The 16,941-nt window shown below is 48.7% G+C and overlaps 1 protein-coding gene across 3 annotated transcripts in view; it reads right to left on the reverse strand.

The window, feature by feature from the left end:
* The window catches only part of MTMR14 (myotubularin related protein 14), an 85,416-nt gene that overhangs the window by 34,622 nt on the left and 33,853 nt on the right, over nt 1-16,941 (reverse strand). For all 3 annotated transcript variants that reach the window (XM_079962449.1, XM_079962448.1, XM_079962450.1), the window contains exons 10-16: nt 10,424-10,490; nt 8,925-9,010; nt 7,569-7,645; nt 6,821-6,857; nt 5,628-5,698; nt 4,368-4,417; nt 1,271-1,409 (exon numbers count right to left, since the gene is read on the reverse strand). In XM_079962449.1, the coding sequence (XP_079818575.1) occupies nt 1,271-1,409; nt 4,368-4,417; nt 5,628-5,698; nt 6,821-6,857; nt 7,569-7,645; nt 8,925-9,010; nt 10,424-10,490 (527 nt within the window). The remainder of the gene's footprint in view (nt 1-1,270; nt 1,410-4,367; nt 4,418-5,627; nt 5,699-6,820; nt 6,858-7,568; nt 7,646-8,924; nt 9,011-10,423; nt 10,491-16,941) is intronic.

Raw genomic sequence — 16,941 nt, forward strand, 5'->3', positions numbered from 1 at the left:
TCTCTGAGGCCTCCGCGAATGCCGGGAACCAAGCCCCGATACCCGCGGGGCCTGCAGAGGTTCCGCGACTGGGCTCCAGCCGTGGGAGCTCTCTGAGGCCTTTGCAAATGCCAGGAGCCAAGCCGATTGTGATTGTGGAAGAGGACCCTGAACCGCCATCCAAACAATGAGTGCACGTAAGAAAAGAAATAAATGTTAATTTTTTTCCCTATCTAAAATACTGTCTTATTTATTTTATAGTACAGTACGTTGATTATTGGGACACGGGTGGCGCTGTGAGTTAAACCACAGAGCCCTAGGACATGCTGATCAGAAGGTCGGCAGTTCGAATCCCCGCAATGGGGTGAGCTCCCATTGCTCGGTCCCTGCTCCTGCCAACCTAGCAGTTCGAAAGCACATCAAAGTGCAAGTAGATAAATGGGTACCACTCCAGGTGGGAAGGTAAACGGCGTTTCCGTGCAAACTGCTCTGGTTCGCCAGAAGCGGCTTCGTCATGCTGGCCACATGACCCAGAAGCTGTACGCTGGCTCCCTCGGCCAATAAAGAGAGATGAGCACTGCAACCCCAGAGTCAGTCACGACTGGACCTAATGGTCAGGGGTCCCTTTACCTTTACCTTACGTTGATTATTGCCTTCATTTTATGGATCAATGGTCTCGTGAAACAGTAAAATTCGTGTTAAATTGCTGTTTTACGGGGTGTTTTTCATCGTCTGGAACGGATCAATCCACTTTCCATTACTTTCAATGGGAAAGTCCGCTTCAGGTTAAGAACGGACTTCCGGAACCAATTAAGTACTTAACCCGAGGTACCACTGCATAATGTCCCAGAGGCTTTCTAATTCAGTACTGGGAGAGGAACCAGTGAAGTGAGAGGAATGCACTGTGTGTGTATGGGGTACTAGACAGGCCATTTCTGACTTGACAGGTGCCCTCTGCCAAATGAAGGGGTTCTCCAGGGCCTCTGCAATAATATTGGGTTTATATGCATGCCTAATTTTGCACCTGGGTGTAATGTGGTGTGTGTTGGAATCACAGCCAGACCAGCAACACACTGAGGGTGAGGTTGGCTCAAGGTACCATCGGGGTCACTACTTCAAAAATTGGGAAGGGTGAGAGGCCTGGATGCAGCTGCTGCTACCTTAGGCCCTGTCTAAGCTGTTGTAACGGACTGCTTTTGTGGCACACGTTTACGAAAGCCATGCACCCGCCGCCCCACATACACCTGCCCCATGGTTGAAGGCACATGCATACACGCACACACAGTCTTACCAAGCAGCCTGTGTTTGAGACCCTGCTGGCATCAGCTCCACTGCTTCATAGGTGAAGCTCCCTGCAGCCCCAGGTGAGTTCTCCATCACAAGAGAGAAGTCGCTGCTGAGACTAGTAGGGCTGCCCCGGTCCCTCTGCTCTGGAACACAAAGAGAGCAACGTCGGACTACCTTTCTTCTATAAAGTAGCAAACCCAGCATCCCCGAAATTAACCTCACACGGGGATCCCCACCACACATGAACTAACGCAACAGCTTGTTTTAATATTTGCGGCCTAGGACCCACGTACCTGCGGGACCACCTCTCCTGGTATGCCCCGCGGAGGACCTTGAGGTCCACAAATGACAACATTTTGGAGGTCCAGGTCGCAAGGTGGTTAGATTGGTCATAACTAGGGCCAGGGCCTTTTCAGCACTGGCCCCGAATTGGTGGAATGCTCTGTCACAAGAGACTAGGGCCCTGCGGGACTTGACATCTTTCCGAAGGGCCTGCAAGACAGAGCTGTTCCGCCTGGCCTTCGGTTCGGACTCAGTCTGACCCTTATGTTTCCCTCCCCTTATGGTTTTGATGAGGCTGCATTTTAAATTGCATTTTAACCTGTATTTTAAATTGTTTCCCCACCCCATTATGTTTTTACTGTAATTTCACTGTTGTTAGCCGCCCTGAGCCTGGCTCTGGCCAGGGAGGGTGGGGTATAAATAAAATGTATTATATTATTATTATTATTATTATTATTATTATTATTATTCTGATGGAACTGTTTCCTTGTGTATTTTAAGTGTGTGCGTGCATTTATGTTGTCCTTGATTTTATACTCAAGATCTCAGAAACAGCCAAACCGTTTCCAAGCTGCAGCTGAGAAAACTATGGCAGAACTTAAGAGGGGCGGCTGGTTTTTTTGTTTGTTTTGTTTTGTTTTAATTATTAGCAAAGATGACAGTTCAGTGATCTGTCACAAGGCTGAGCATTACCACCTGCAGTGGTGAGCGCAGGAGTTGCCAGGCTCTCGTTCAGAGGCAGCACCTGTTTATTTAAGAGCTCAGGAGGGGCAAGGAAAAGGTGGGGAAGATGCGGCCATGCCAGATGCTGAACTCCCAAATGCGTAGCAGCCCCAGGGCAGCAAAGCCAGGAATGGGGAACACAGGGAGCTGCCTGGTGCCTGCCAGGGGTTGAACATGTGCTCTGCCACTGAGCCACAGCCTCTCCCCAAAGAGGGGGCTGATGGGAGTTGTAGTCCAACATCTGAAGGACCACAGGTTCACTACTCTGGGCTAAGAAGACGCAGACCCAATTTGCCCACTCTCCTCTCCTACCCACTGTACGGGTTACAAGTCCTGAGCCCTGAGCCCGGCTTCGGCTGGGTAGGGCAGGATATAAATAAAAAATTTTATTATTGTTATTATTATTATTAAGTCATAAATGGGCCAATAGTGAGGCAGGAGTCACAGCGGCTATATCCTCTTGGGGCACCGGAGCTTTTCTTTTTAAAGATAAACAGGCAGTCGTTTACAATCCTAGACAAAAGCAAGCAGGCCTTTGCCCCCCATCAGCAAAGCCCCATCTGAGAGCATTGCGGACGCAGACCTGATTTTAGATCTCAGCTGGGGGTTCCTGGGGGTTCCCTGGGGCAACCCCCCACCTTTCCAAGCACAGCTCCCCACCTGCAAAATGGGAGGGAACAGCATCTTATGTTTTTCACCTGTGATGGGAGATTCTCCCCCCCCCCCTGTAAGAACCAGGGACATGTATATACTCTGGGCACAGAATTTAGTGCAAGTTCTCTGACCAGAAAATGCTGCAGCCCAGTGGATTAGGCGTATTAAGCACATCTGCATGACTGCTTTGATTTTGCGTAACTTTAAAAACTGCTGCTGGGAGTGTCAAGGGGAAGGAGGACTTATGCAGGAAAGTCAGTTCCCGCCACCATCACTGGAAATCTTATGCAGCATCTGCACAGTACCAGACCGCTTGAAACAGTCGTGGCTTTTCTTTAAAAATCCTGTGAACTATACTTTGCTGACGGTCATGAGAGTTGTTAGGAGCTGCAATTCCCACAGTGGTTTAACAATCAATCCCTCTTCTGAGGTTAGCTGTATTTCAGTGAGGGGAAATAGGGCTCTCCTTACGGTTCCCAGGGTTCTTTGGAAGAAGCCATGACTGTTTATAAAGTGATACTTTAAACACCTAGGGTAGATGGGGCCTGACTCTGCCCCCTCTCTAGATCCTGAAATTTCAGCAGGCACTGCACACATACTCTTGGGTCTTCCAATCCTAGAGGACTGGGCAGTTTGTGTATGTGTGCTTTGACACACATTTCTCAGGAAATCGAATTATTGCCACATTCTGCGGCAGCACATGCACACCAATTACAGTTGTCTGGTTATCTCAGAACACACACTTGTCCCTCAGCGGTTTCAAGGATTTATCCCATAGGCCCTTATGTAACATGCATGGTTGTATCCAGCAAAGTCATCTCATGTGCACCGTTTGTGGAATCAAATTTCTCCCCATGTGTCCCTCCCAAAAAAGAAAAATGTTCTGGGGGTCCCTCGGGAGCACATTTGGGGAGGGAAGGGGGCATGCAGGGAAAGAGGGAAAGTTCCATTGCACTAGCAGAAGTCTGTTTGCTAACAGGATGGCATTGCATTAGTACAAAAATCTTTATGGAGGGGGAAACTTGAAATGGGAAGGAACTCCAAGCAGCCCAGCGATGACTGAGCGTGCTCAGGGGGCGCTGGTTGACTGTGAGGAAACAGAAAACTGGTGAGGGGCAGGCAGAAGGGGGAGATAGCCTGCAAGTGAGGAGTGCTCTACACTGCAACTTTTTGTTGCAGGCCCCATTTGTTATCCTCATTTTCAATCAGCAGCTGGAGTAGATTTCTGTTGCAGTTGTGTGAACTAGAGACACCCATCTTTTCTGGAATCTGAATCCAGTGACCTGGTCACCTTCCTGTGAAACTGCAATGAGCTATGGCTCTCAAAGGCTTCCCCCAAATTCCCCTAGTGAGCGAAACCTTGCTGCCCCACCCGCCATCAGAAAGCAGACCCAGTTGAGGCTAGAGGGGGGACTGGTTAGGAGGCAGCAAGAAACACTCACTCAGCATACAGATCTCTTCCAAAGTAAATCCGGGTGGCAGGCTCTTCCGTCTAGGGCGGGGAGAGACAAAACATGACAAGTCATCAGATGCCACTGAACCACCAATGGAAAACGGACTTGGAAACAGTATTCCTCCAGGTCTTGACTGGTTAAACAGCTACTGACCAGGAGGGAATTTAGCCCTGCCACAGAAGAAAGGAATTTTTGGAAGTATTTGGCTTAAACAAATACATATACAAGGGGAAGTGAGCTCCACAAGAACTTGCGAGATTTTGACAAGGTCTTGTGAGAGCTCACTGGAAACTGGCGCTGGTGCTGTTTCTCCACTGCCAGCGTGGCGTTGGGGGCCTTTGCCGCCTGAGGTGGCGGCCTCACCCTGCCTCATAATTGGGCCGGTAAACAAGATAAGTTTGCCCTGACTGGGCTCTGCCCAGAAGTCTCTTGCTAGCCACCATTTGGAGAAGGAACGCTGAACACTATCCATACCATTAATTTTTTTAAAACAAAAAACAAGCAATCACAGAGCCGAAGAAAACAATTCTTAAAACCAGCCATTTCGGGGGGGGGGGGAGGTCTTTTATTTAAAATCCAAAAAACCAGGTAATCTGGGGGACATCTGTTCTCTCTAGTGGGAGAGAGTTCCACATCCCAGGGGCCATGAACAGAAAAGGAAGGCCCTGCGCTGTCCTATCACACAGCAAACCACAACTGTTGATGGAACTGCAAGCAGGATATCTCCTTTCAGACCCTAAGGCATAGGCTGGCATGCAATGGACTTGGGTCCCCTGCTGTATAGGGCTCTATGGTAAACACCTTAAATAGTGCCCAGTAAAAAACAGGCAGCCAGGGCAGCTCTATAAGGATCGGTGACACAATTCCGCTTTGGGGCACCTGGCTGCCAAATTCTGCACTGCTTGCTGCTTCTGGACCATCTTCAAGGGGTGTGATGCTACTGCCACAGCTGCAGTGCTGTTTCAACAGCAACCGGTACAAGGCGAGAGGCCCTTTCGCCCGCTGACCCACCCCATGCGCTGACCAAATTCACGGCCACTTTTTTTTTTCTTATGTAGGACTTTGCAGCCCAAACCTCTTCAGAGAAAGTGATGCGGCCCCGTTTTCACTGCAGAATAAATTAAAGCAAATTGGGCCAAGGCACCTGGGTCTCCCATCTCCCAGTAGAAAGAGCGTGTGCTAACAAGATTCTCCGTTCTTTTAGGCTGCCTTTGGTAGCAGGAAGTTCCTACTGTGGGCTCTCCATACCTTGGCGGCTTAGCAGCTGAAAACTCCTCGGAGGTGATGTGCTTCAGAAAATCGAAGCAGAAAAAGAAAATCTGGAGCCGAGAGAAAGAGAGAGGAGAAAGCGTAAGAGAGAGCAAGGGGCGACAGCACTTGGTAAATGACAGCTGTCATACTGTACGCCTTCCTCATCTCTGCAGGAAGGGGGCCGTCGCCACCACACAAGCCTAGCAAGACCCCCTCGTAAGCCAACACTTTTCCAGGGGTCTCCTGAGCGCTGCTTGTGAGAAGGCAAAACAACACAAACACAGAGCTGACATTATTAAAGTGGAGACATGGCTATGGAAAGGTGTTGCACATGCACAAGTCAAGATGACCGGAGGGTCTAGGAACAAATCACTTTGGCATCCTGGAATTTAAAAGAACAATCATGACGCAGGGGTTTTATTTGAAGAGGAAGACCCAATCAAGGGTGATTAGGCAGCCACGCTTACACTCAGTGGCCAATGCAGCCGAATTTCAGCCAAGCATCCTACCAACCAGAAACCTGTGGGAAGCCCATAAGCAAAACATGAATGCCACGAGCATTTTCCCGTTTGTGATCTCTAGCAACCAGTACTCATTATGACCCAACCTTATCCACCGCTAGTTTGCCCAACACTCCTTTTTCAGAGCCATCCAAGTTGGAAGACATTGTTAAATCTTGGGGTGGTCCAATCCCCAGTTTAACTAAGGCACAGGGCAAAGCACTGCTTCCTTTTTTTTCTGCAATGAATCGCCACCATCCAGCTTCAGGGGGCTAATTCTGCCTTCGACTGATTATGCGAGAGGGAGAAAAGCTTTTATCCACTTTCTCTACATTACAGAAGGAGGAAAAACCCTCTATCCACTTTCTCCATGGTGCTATCATGTCTAATTTACTTGCCTTTTTTCTCTAAACTGAAACACGCTGATCGCTGCACCGTTCGACGTCTCCTGCCTGCAGGCTTGCTGGATGTTTCTGCTCTGGGCCATTAGGGGAAACTGTTTGGCTTTCCGTGGTGCAAGATGCAAGTTTTAAAGCTTATCCTGCTAAAATTTCGGGTGCAGATAATACGTGCACGCCTCTGGCGACCGTTCCCTCACCCCACCCCCTCCCTGCCAGGGTGGAGTCTGCCATGGGGTGCTGACATCACTGCCGCTCTTTTGGCGCACCCCCCCCCGCCAGCGACACTCACCTCCTCCCCTTTGCTGAGTCGATCCACTAGCATGTGCCTGCGAGAGAAAGAGGGAAACCGAGTAGCGTTCAAACTCAAGAGCAAGCAAGGAAACAGAGGCTGGAAGTCTGTTTCTCCATTGCCCACCCAATGTTTCTCCAGACTATGAGCAGAATTCACACAAGAGGGGAGGACCTTGAGACAGGCTTAGCTCAGAGCTTTCCTTCCCCTGCTAGCTGTGATGTAGGTTGGACTGAAGGTCTCCTGGCAAACAGGTTCCAGTTTGCCAATGCTGGATTTGCGGGTCGCATAATCACCAGCTAATCTGGGAAGGACAGAGCCTTCAATGGCAGCTTTAAGTTGTATTACGGTATTTTAGTATTTTTTTTTTGGAAGCCGCCCAGAGTGTCTGGGGAAGCCCAGCCAGATGGGTGGGGTATAAATAATAAATAATTAATAATAATAATAATAATAATAATAATAATAATAATAATAAGTTAAGCTTCTATCTGCATGGTCTTGGGAAATCAGAGATGCCCTTCTATGATCAGTGCCCCAGTACACAGATTATCACTCACAGCTGTAGGCTGGGAGCACAGGTGGAACTGTGTGCGAGGGTCTCCATACGCTCACCTGCAAAACAAATGGCTGGTGCGGCGTAGGGAGCCCCCACCCTCAAATTCAAATGAGTTAGGGGAAACTGCATTAATCCAATCTGCAGCTGGTCCTACTGTTCCCTCCCTGGTTTTGGCCAAGGCAGGATGCTTACCCAAAGAGGAACCAGTCATAGGCCACGGTCAGGTAAAGGATCTCCGCAGGTTCCAGGGATGCATGGATCAGCCCATCCTAAGGAACGAAAAACTGACAATACATCACAAATGACAATGACATTCAGCTGTCCTGCATTTCCCCCTGCAGCTGTGTGGAAGAGAGACCCAAACAGGTTATAAGCCAAAGCGCTGTGTTCCTATGACTGAGAAATGGTTTCTTGTCAATGCAATGGAGCTATGCCAGCAATTCTCTCCAAAGCTATGTCATATGCAATCTAGACATGGGGGAGCTCCAGATTGAAAGCCGTTTTTGAAAAGCAAGCTTCTTGTCCTCAGTGTTATAGGAGAAAAAAAAGCTGTGACCTTCTACAAACACCATGGGACAAATTTGACACCCACAGTTCTTAAGAGGCACCCCCCTTTTTTTTGCTGCTTCTCCGCCCTTCCTGTCGCCTCTCATTCCAGAGATTTTTTCCCTGCATTTCCCGGCATCCCAGTTTTATCAGCAAATGAAAATTATGCAAATGCAATAGGCTCAATGCACTTTTGCTTGAGCGAACACAATTTGTTCCTGCTGCGGAACAAGAAACGGTAAGGAACAGTAAGGGATGTGGATCAGAGGACATCAAGGAATTCAGTTTTTGTTAAGAGAGAGAGTGTGTGACTCTGGCCTCTAAGGTCACAGGGAAGGGAGGAATAAAAGTTTCAGCTATACACAGCCTAGGAACCAAAATGGGAGAGAATATTAAGTTGAAGGATTTCGGGGGTCCACAGCGGGGGGCCCTTCACCTGAAAATAAAGGTCACACACAAACCAAGCCTTCTTGCTCTGCCCCTGGCAGTGATTCCTTTGCCAGTCTGGAGGTACCAGAAAATACTTGACCTCACTTGCTTCCCTGCCCCTCTGGAATTAGCTCTGTACGGAGGCTCTAGCAGACAAGGAGTGCAAGATTTTAATTCGGTGCAACTCAAGTTGTCCCATATCCTCCAGCCCTCTCTGTCCCCAAAGGCAGCCCTAATTGTTCCACAAACCCCCACCTTCTTCCCCAAGCAAATAGTGGGGCAAGGTGTCCTCAGTTCTGAAAGCTGCTGCCGCTTCCGACAGTACCAGCAATGCAAATAGCGCCCCATGTAATTTAGCATGCCGAACATTGTGTTTTCTACTAGCAGATTCGTGCATTTGAAGACCAAAGAGGGGGAGCATCGCTGCAAGAACCACAGAGGTCCCTCTGTTTACAATCCAGGTGCGAATGAAAAGCGGCCGCCCCCTCTCCACCCACCCTGCCCCCTTCCCAGGTCCCGGCTGCACCCCTTAGCGACTGCCTCCCCTGCGGAAACATGCCCATTGGTACTCACAGCCCACAGGGAGAGGCGCAGGAGGGAGATGAAGAGAGGCGTCCTGTCCCAGCCGGATATACAGTGTATCAGGAGCCCACTGTCATCTGCGCTGAGCCAGCAGGAAGGCAAAGCAAAAGGCGGGAGGGGAAAAGGCTGCGTTACTTGCATGGCATTCAAGATGAAAAGCCCCCCGGGGCACCGAGGGCTCCGCTAGCCCCCCAGGGGATGCGGAGGCATATGCCAGGCCAGATGCACAAGGCACAGCGTTCTCCAGGGACAGGCTCCGCAAGGCAGGCAACAAGGGACTATATGAAGCCTGGGGAATGGGCGAAAGGAAGCAACAGAAGCACCCACTGACAATTACTGAGTTAGGCCTGTGGATTAAAATGGGTGCACTGTGAGTAAAATCCAGCCAAATAACTGCCCTGTATATTCAGCCCCAGGGACGCAGGTGGCACTGTGGGTTAAACCACAGAGCCTAGGACCTGCCGATCAGAAGGTCTGCGGTTCAAATCCCCGTGACGGGGTGAGCTCACGTTGCTCTGTCCCTGCTCCTGCCAACCTAGCAGTTCGAAAGCACGTCAAAGTGAAAGTAGATAAATAGGTACCACTCCGGCAGGAAGGTAAACGGCGTTTCCGTGCGCTGCTCTGGTTCGCCAGAAGCGGCTTAGTCATGCTGGCCACATGACCTGGAAGCTGAACGCCGGCTCCCTCAGCCAGTAAAGCGAGATGAGTGCCGCAACCCCAGAGTCGGCCACAACTGGACCTAATGGTCAGGGGTCCCTTTACCTTTTTATATTCAGCCCCGATGAGCGAATCAGAGGGGGCAGATGGGGAGGCAAGTTGGCTACAAGGGCAGAGCTCGCAACAGGTGCCTCAAAGCTCACCGAGCAAAGCAAAATGAGAGGCCTCTGAAAAGCAGGGTATATGGAGTGGCTGCGTCCAAAATTCTCAGCCACAGAAGTTTCACGAGAGCTTTCTTGGGAGACATGCAGGGTGCACTGTGCAAAGGAGACCAGAGGCAACAGGCCCTTCATAAGGTCCAATGCATAGGGAGCAGCACTCTGCAGCTCAGCTCAGATTATTGAAGGGGATGCCAATACAGTGGTACCTCTGGTTACGTACTTAATTCATTCCGGAGGTCTGTTCTTAACCTAAAACTGTTCTTAACCTGAAGCACCACTTTAGCTTATGGGGCCTCCCGCTGCCGCCACGCCGTGCAATTTCTGTTCTCATCCTGAAGCAAAGTTCTTAACCCGAGGTACTATTTCTGGGTTAGCGTAGTCTGTAACCTGAAGCGCCTGTAACCCGAGGTACCACTGTATTTAAGTCTAGAAGCCCAACCCTCAATTCCCCTGCTTTTAGCCATGAGGTTTCTTTGCCATGGAGTTTTCTTCAAAACACTCTCTCTCTCACACACACACCCCAATAGTTTTCTAAAGTAGTCAAATAAGCCACCACCAAAAGGCACCCTCCCCCCATTTCCCACCTTCTCCATAACAAGAAGAAAACCTCACCGTCACCATTAATAATGGAGATCAGGAGCTTCAGGTAGTTCTGTGTCTGTTGCACCAGGTCCCAGCTCTGCAGGAGAGGGGAGGGCAATAGATGAGAAAGAGAGGAGAGAGGAAAAAAGAGAACAGATAAAGTGATGCGTATTGGAGCATCTTTGCAATCCTGAAACACTTAACCCGCATTTTATTACCTGCTTCGTTTCTACATTTTGTTCCCCCACGAAGAGGCAAGTTAGGGAGGACTGGCATGCAAGCAAGAAGTGGGAGAATGCAGAGCCACCTTTAATTTGCAGGAAACCACGTCTCTGCGGCGGCTAACATAGAGCCCTCCTGCCTTGTTGGAGGACGTGCATCTTAAGCTCTCTCTTCTTAGGGGCAGAGGCTTAAGCCTCTCCACTTGCCAAGTATGCCCAACGAGATTGACAACCACCATCTTCATCCGTGGGATCACAAGGGAAAGGGGGCTGTATGCTCTCTAGGTCACAACGCAAACGTTAAGGAGGAAAAGGCTACTTTGGGGCAAGGCAGAGGCTCTGATGGGCACATGCATCTGCAAGACCTAGAAAAGGGTTTTCATTTTGAAAGAAAGATGGAAAAATTTCTGGTCTCCGTGGTAATGAAGGCAACTGGTTCCTGCAGGAGGCTGAGGAACTAGAACGTACACAAGCAGGCCTTCTCTTGTCTTCCCTATGCTCCCTCTAAAAGAATATGCTGCACCACCATTTTCCCTGTCCAAAACCACGCAGAGCCCTGCATTTTGAAACTTTAGTCAGGCTTGCATGACTGTAACTCTAAAAATCTTTCAGATTAGAGCTCCCATCAACACGGCCAAAAAGTGAGGGATGATGGGAACTGGAGTCCAACGCCATTTGGAGAGCTCCAGGGTAGAGGGAGACTGGGCTTAAGTACATTCAAGAAAAGGGAAGGAGAGAAAAGTAATCAAAGAGTTAAGCAGAGGGGGTTGCGGAATTTGTATTTAAGGTTGGTTTACGCTGGGCTGAAGTACAGTGATGTGCCCAAGCCTGGATAGCTCAGCTGGTTAGAGTGTGGTACTGATGACACCAAGGTTGCAGGTTCGATCCCCACATGGGACAGCTGAATTTCCTGCACTGCAAGGGGGCTGGACGAGATGATCCTCAGGGTCCCTTCTGACTCGTATATCTGAGCAGGGACTTATCCTGCAAGTTCATCAATTTACTTAGTAGATTCTGCTTTGCCACACAATGCTGCAACTCTTGGTCCAGCTGCAACATCAGTTAAGTTTCTTAGTTGTGACGTTTGGATTTGAAGCAAAGCATGGAACGCTTGCGTAAGTGTTTTACCCAAAAAGAAATCTGGAAACAAACTTCAGAATGCAGTGGGAGGAGAAGGAAACAGAGCTCTAATTTCTGACTCATTACTCAATTGTTCAGGAGAATTTGGTTCCTACAGAATCACACAGTGCGTCCAGGACCCCCTAAAGTAAAGAACTGTTACAGCCCAGCGATGGAGCGCGTTCTGAAACATTGATTAGAGTCTATGAACGCCCTGCTGCGTCCCGACCCACTTCACCAAGTGCCCCCCTCCCCCCCCCCCAAATGGGGAAGCTCAGTCCATGAGCTCTTCACAGCGGAAAACAGATATAGTGTGTGAGTAACAGGAGGGCCTGGGAATGGGCAGGGGAAGGGAAAACAGCTACCTTCCTAGGAACAGCAGCCTCCCCCAGTAATTGGGGTGGCTGGGCCAGAAATTTCACAATGCGTTGGTCCCGGAATGACCCCACCGAGCTGCCTGCAGAGTCCTAACCCACTTTCGGCAGCTGGAATGGGATTGGTTTGACAAGATCCCAGGGACAGCAAGTCAGGAGGGAGAGGAGTCTTCAAGCCCCCACAGATGTTTACCAGGCAGTGTCTGTCCCCCCCACCCCATTTATTATTATGAGGTGACTCGAGAGAGCTAGAAGACAAACACAACAGGGATCCATCAAACTTTGGGAATGAAGAATGGCTGCTCTGGTCAAAGACTGGGAAGGGCATCCCCTCTCACCCAAGTTGCATCACACTTTGTCCGTGGAGAGCGACAGACAGACAGACAGACACACACACACACAGACACACACAGATTCTAGTGGTGATGATGGGCTGGGCTGGTAAAGAATGGCAGAACTCGGCATCCACCATACAAGTTTATATCCTGAAGGTTAGAGCTTTTGGGAAACTTTCCACTGCAAGTTTCTAGTGGTTGGGTAACGGCAATGCACTGTATGTGGGGCTGGACACGGACACGGAAGCTGGAGCTAAAGCAAAATGCAGTGGCTCATCAGGTCACTGGGAACAGCGTTCCCACATTACCCCTCTGCTGGAATAATTCCACGGGTTGCCAATCAGCTACCAGGTTAAGTTCAAGGTGCTAGTTTTGGTGCATAAAGCCTTATGTGGCTTGGGACCAGGTTAGCCTTTCCCTCCCACCTGGAGCCCTGGACTGACTCCAGCTACAAAAGCTGAGCCTGCTGAAAAGATTTCTTGGGCTAGGGTATTGTTTAGGAGTTTCCGTTGGGTTTTTGTTGTTGCTGCTGCTGCTATTGGTGTTAATTCATTTTACCTTTATTCCTAGATCTTATTATGACTTATGTGGAAACTGTTCAATTTGGTGGTAAAGAATAGCTTTTGATGTGTTTTTCTTATTGCCTAGGACTACTTTTGTTGTAAGGGACGCAGGTGGCGCTGTGGTCTAAACCACAGAGCCTAGGGCTTGCCGATCAGAAGGTCGGCAGTTCGAATCTCCGCGACAGGGTGAACTCCGGTTGCTCGGTCCCTGCTCCTGCCAACCTAGCAGTTCGAAAGCACGTCAAAGTGCAAGTAGATAAATAGGTACCGCTCTGGCGGGAAGGTAAACGGCATTTCCGTGCGCTGTTCTGGTATCACCAGAAGCGGCTTAGTCATGCTGGCCACATGACCCAGAAAAACTGTCTGCGGACAAATGTCGGCTCCCTCGGCCAGTAAAGCAAGATGAGCGCTGCAATCCCAGAGTCGTCCGTGACTGAACTTAACGGGGTCCCTTTACCTTTACCTTATTTTTGTTGCTGGCAGTGATGCAATCATGTTGAAAGCTGCCTTGAGCGTGGTCTTACGTACGATGATGAGACTCAAAAGGTATTTTTGGCTTTTATATACCCAACCAATCATAGTGGCAGATACCCTTTGAAACTCCCCCACTCCCAACAAATAGCAAAATTGGCACCTTCTGTGCTGCCTTTTCAGCGCCTACTAAAGACATTCCTCCTTTTTCAAATACAGCCGTACCTTGGTTTTCGGACGGAATCTGATCCGGAAGTCCATTTGACTTCCGAAAACGTTCAACAACCAAGGCGCAGCTTCTGGTTGGCTGCAGGAGCTTCCTGCACTAAATCGGAAGCTGCGGAAGCCGCATCAGACGTTCGGCTTCTGAAAAACGTTCAAAAACCAGAACGCTCACTTCCAGGTTTGCGGCGTTTGGGAGCCGGAACGTTTGTCTCGCAAGGCGTTCGGCAACCAAGGTAGGATTGTAGCCTTCTAAATGGAGATCTTTTATCTCACTTGGTCTCTATACTGCACCTGAATTGATTTTATGTATGTGCTGTTGCTATTAACTGTTTTTCTATAAGAAACTTACTTATACAGGCTTCTGTTCTATTGCAAATCACTTTGGGAAGCAGTTTATAAATTAAATGAATGTTAACAACAGCGCTCATGGCTACGGCAGAAAGGGCGGTGGAATGGGGGCAGCACATTTGCTCCAACCAGGTACCTAAGGCAGAAATCTCTTTACAGCCTGCTTCCTTGCCCCACTAATATAGGCCCCCGTTGTGCTATTGCTTCAGGTTTGACCAAGCCTTTAAGCAAAAGTGCCTCTTACACTAATAGGCTTCCTTGGGCTTAATTGAGAACTGCCCTGAGATCTTGTGATGAAAGGCGGTATTATAAATCTTAATAAATAGTAACAGTAATAATACAGGCACTGGAAATTGGCACCTGTAGCACTCTGATCAGACTCGGGCAACTTCTGCCATTTAAGTTTCCCACAATTCCAGCCTTTAATGATAAATTAACATGTGCCAATAAGGTAAGACAGGGAATATGCAGGAGAAATGATTTTGAGGAGATATACCTGTATACCTGAAGGAGCATCTCCACCCACATCATTCAGCCCGGACACTGGGATCCAGCATCGAGGGCCTTCTGGCGGTTCCCTCATTGTGAGAAGTGAGGTTACAGGGAACCAGGCAGAGGGTCTTCTCGGTAGTGGTGCCCGCCCCGTGGAATGCCCTCCCTTCAGATGTGAAGGAAATAAGCAGCTATCTTCTTTTTAAAAGACATCTGAAGGCAGCCCTGTTTAGAGAAGTTTTTAATATTTAATGCTGTATTGTTTTTAACATTTGATTGGAAGCCGCCCAGAGTGGCTGGGGAAACTCAGCCAGTTGGGCGGGGTATAAATAATAAATTATTATTATTATTATTATTATTATTAGGAAGGCGTTTGCAGAATCCGTACTGTTAAAACGGAAAGGGGTCAAACCATCGCAAGAGGTGTTGAAATTTTGGGAGGTTGGATAGTTACAATGGAATGGTCTCGGGTGGTGGGGTGCACATTTTTATTCTTATTTATTTATGATTATCACTTTGGCAAAAAAAAATAGGGGGAGAAGTTTCCCACAATTCCCCCAGAGTAATGCTATTTTAGGGGTGCTGTGGGGAATTTGAATGGTGGAAGCTGCAAAGCACTGATCAATGCTCTAGAAAAATGGGGCCCGTGACAAGTGATTCCCCAGAAGTCACCCTAGACCGCCACGTAAGACATATGACTGGCCATCTATATACTTGGCCATTCATTTCCCACAAATTCTCTTGTCTTCTCCACGATTCAGCTCTAAACAATTCACGTTCTGCATGTTGTTGTTTAGTCGTTTAGTCGTGTCCGACTCTTTGTGACCCCATGGACCAGAGCACGCCAGGCACTCCTGTCTTCCACTGCCTCCCGCAGTTTGGTCAGACTCATGTTTGTAGCTTCGAGAACATTGTCCAACCATCTCATCCTCTGTCGTCCCCTTCTCTTGTGCCCTCCATCTTTCCCAACATCAGGGTCTTTTCCAGGGAGTCTTCTCTTCTCATGAGGTGGCCAAAGTACTGGAGCCTCAGCTTCAGGATCTGTCCTTTCAGTGAGCACTCAGGGCTGATTTCCTTAAGAATGGATACGTTTGATCTTCTTGCAGTCCATGGGACTCTCAAGAGTCTCATCCGACACCATAATTCAAAAGCATCAATTCTTCGGCGATCAGCCTTCTTGATGGTCCAGCTCTCACTTCCATACATCACTACGGGGAAAACCATGGCTTTAACTATACGGACCTTTGCACATTCTGCATAGCAGGGTTTCATTTTGTTTTTAACAACCTGCAGCTGCCAATCCAGAGTATCTTAGGCTGCTGGGTGGGGACTGAAGGCCAAACCTGCCACAGGAACAGGAGGCTTATCTCCTCTCATGCACCAAGTTGCGAGCGCCAACTGGCTGCCGAGGAATCAAAAGAAAATGACTGACATTCCGCCACGAAGCTCTCGCCGGCAAGGATGTGCTCAAAAATGCAATTAACGGCAAGACACGCTTGGCAGAATTGAGGTGAAATTGCAGGGCACCGGTAGAACGCTACAGGCCATTGCTTTGTTGTCAGCAGATTTTCAGCACAGTGAGGAGACACTACCCTGCATGTGTTGAATGTTACAACGAATGTTATTTTTTAGGAAGTCACCTACAAGAGGTGAGGGAGACAGTCCACCTAGTCTTTTAGCGGCCTAGCCAGTTCCAGGCCCTCCCTTGTTTCGCTTCATAGAAGACGCATGCTGTTCCTGTTCTGGGAAATGGCAGCGCTCACACCTGCTTTAGCACGTTGTCTTTGGGCGGAAGCACTTATCTTGAAAACTCTTTAAGGCTAAGCAGGGAAGTCCTGCTTCAAAAGAAAGGACTAGGACAGAAATAAAGGGAACATTGATTCCAACCTTAAATGCTGCGTGTGTCAAAGGGAAGTGGGGGGGGGGAGGGCTGGTGAGAAATACTTGGTTTAGGCATGGGAGGGAATGTGGAATGAGATCTTCGAAGACAGGCAAAAGGTTGTAAGTGAGCAACAAAAATGCCCTGGTACTTCAAGCCTGTTTCAGAACAACACATGCGGAAATTGTGTTTGTGAGAGATAAACAGACAGACAGACAGACAGACAGACAGGATCCTCCAAAAAGTTTTATCAAGCCTGTTTCGCAGTAGGCAGTGCAGGATGGAATCACAACTATTCGGGCACATTTATTGCTCCGTAACAGAGCGGTCCAACCTTTCATACCAAGTGGGCCACAAGAGTACTATACAGTGGTAGCTCGGGTTAAGTACTTAATTCGTTCCAGAGGTCTGTTCTTAACCTGAAACTGTTCTTTTTTTAAAAAAATATTTTTTATTAACAGGCCAATCAAATCACATTAATTCCAAATCACATTAATTCCTATTTATACAGACAGATTTTT

Source organism: Podarcis cretensis, assembly GCF_951804945.1.
Source record: "Podarcis cretensis genome assembly, chromosome: 2".
Taxonomy (NCBI): Eukaryota; Metazoa; Chordata; class Lepidosauria; order Squamata; family Lacertidae; genus Podarcis; species Podarcis cretensis.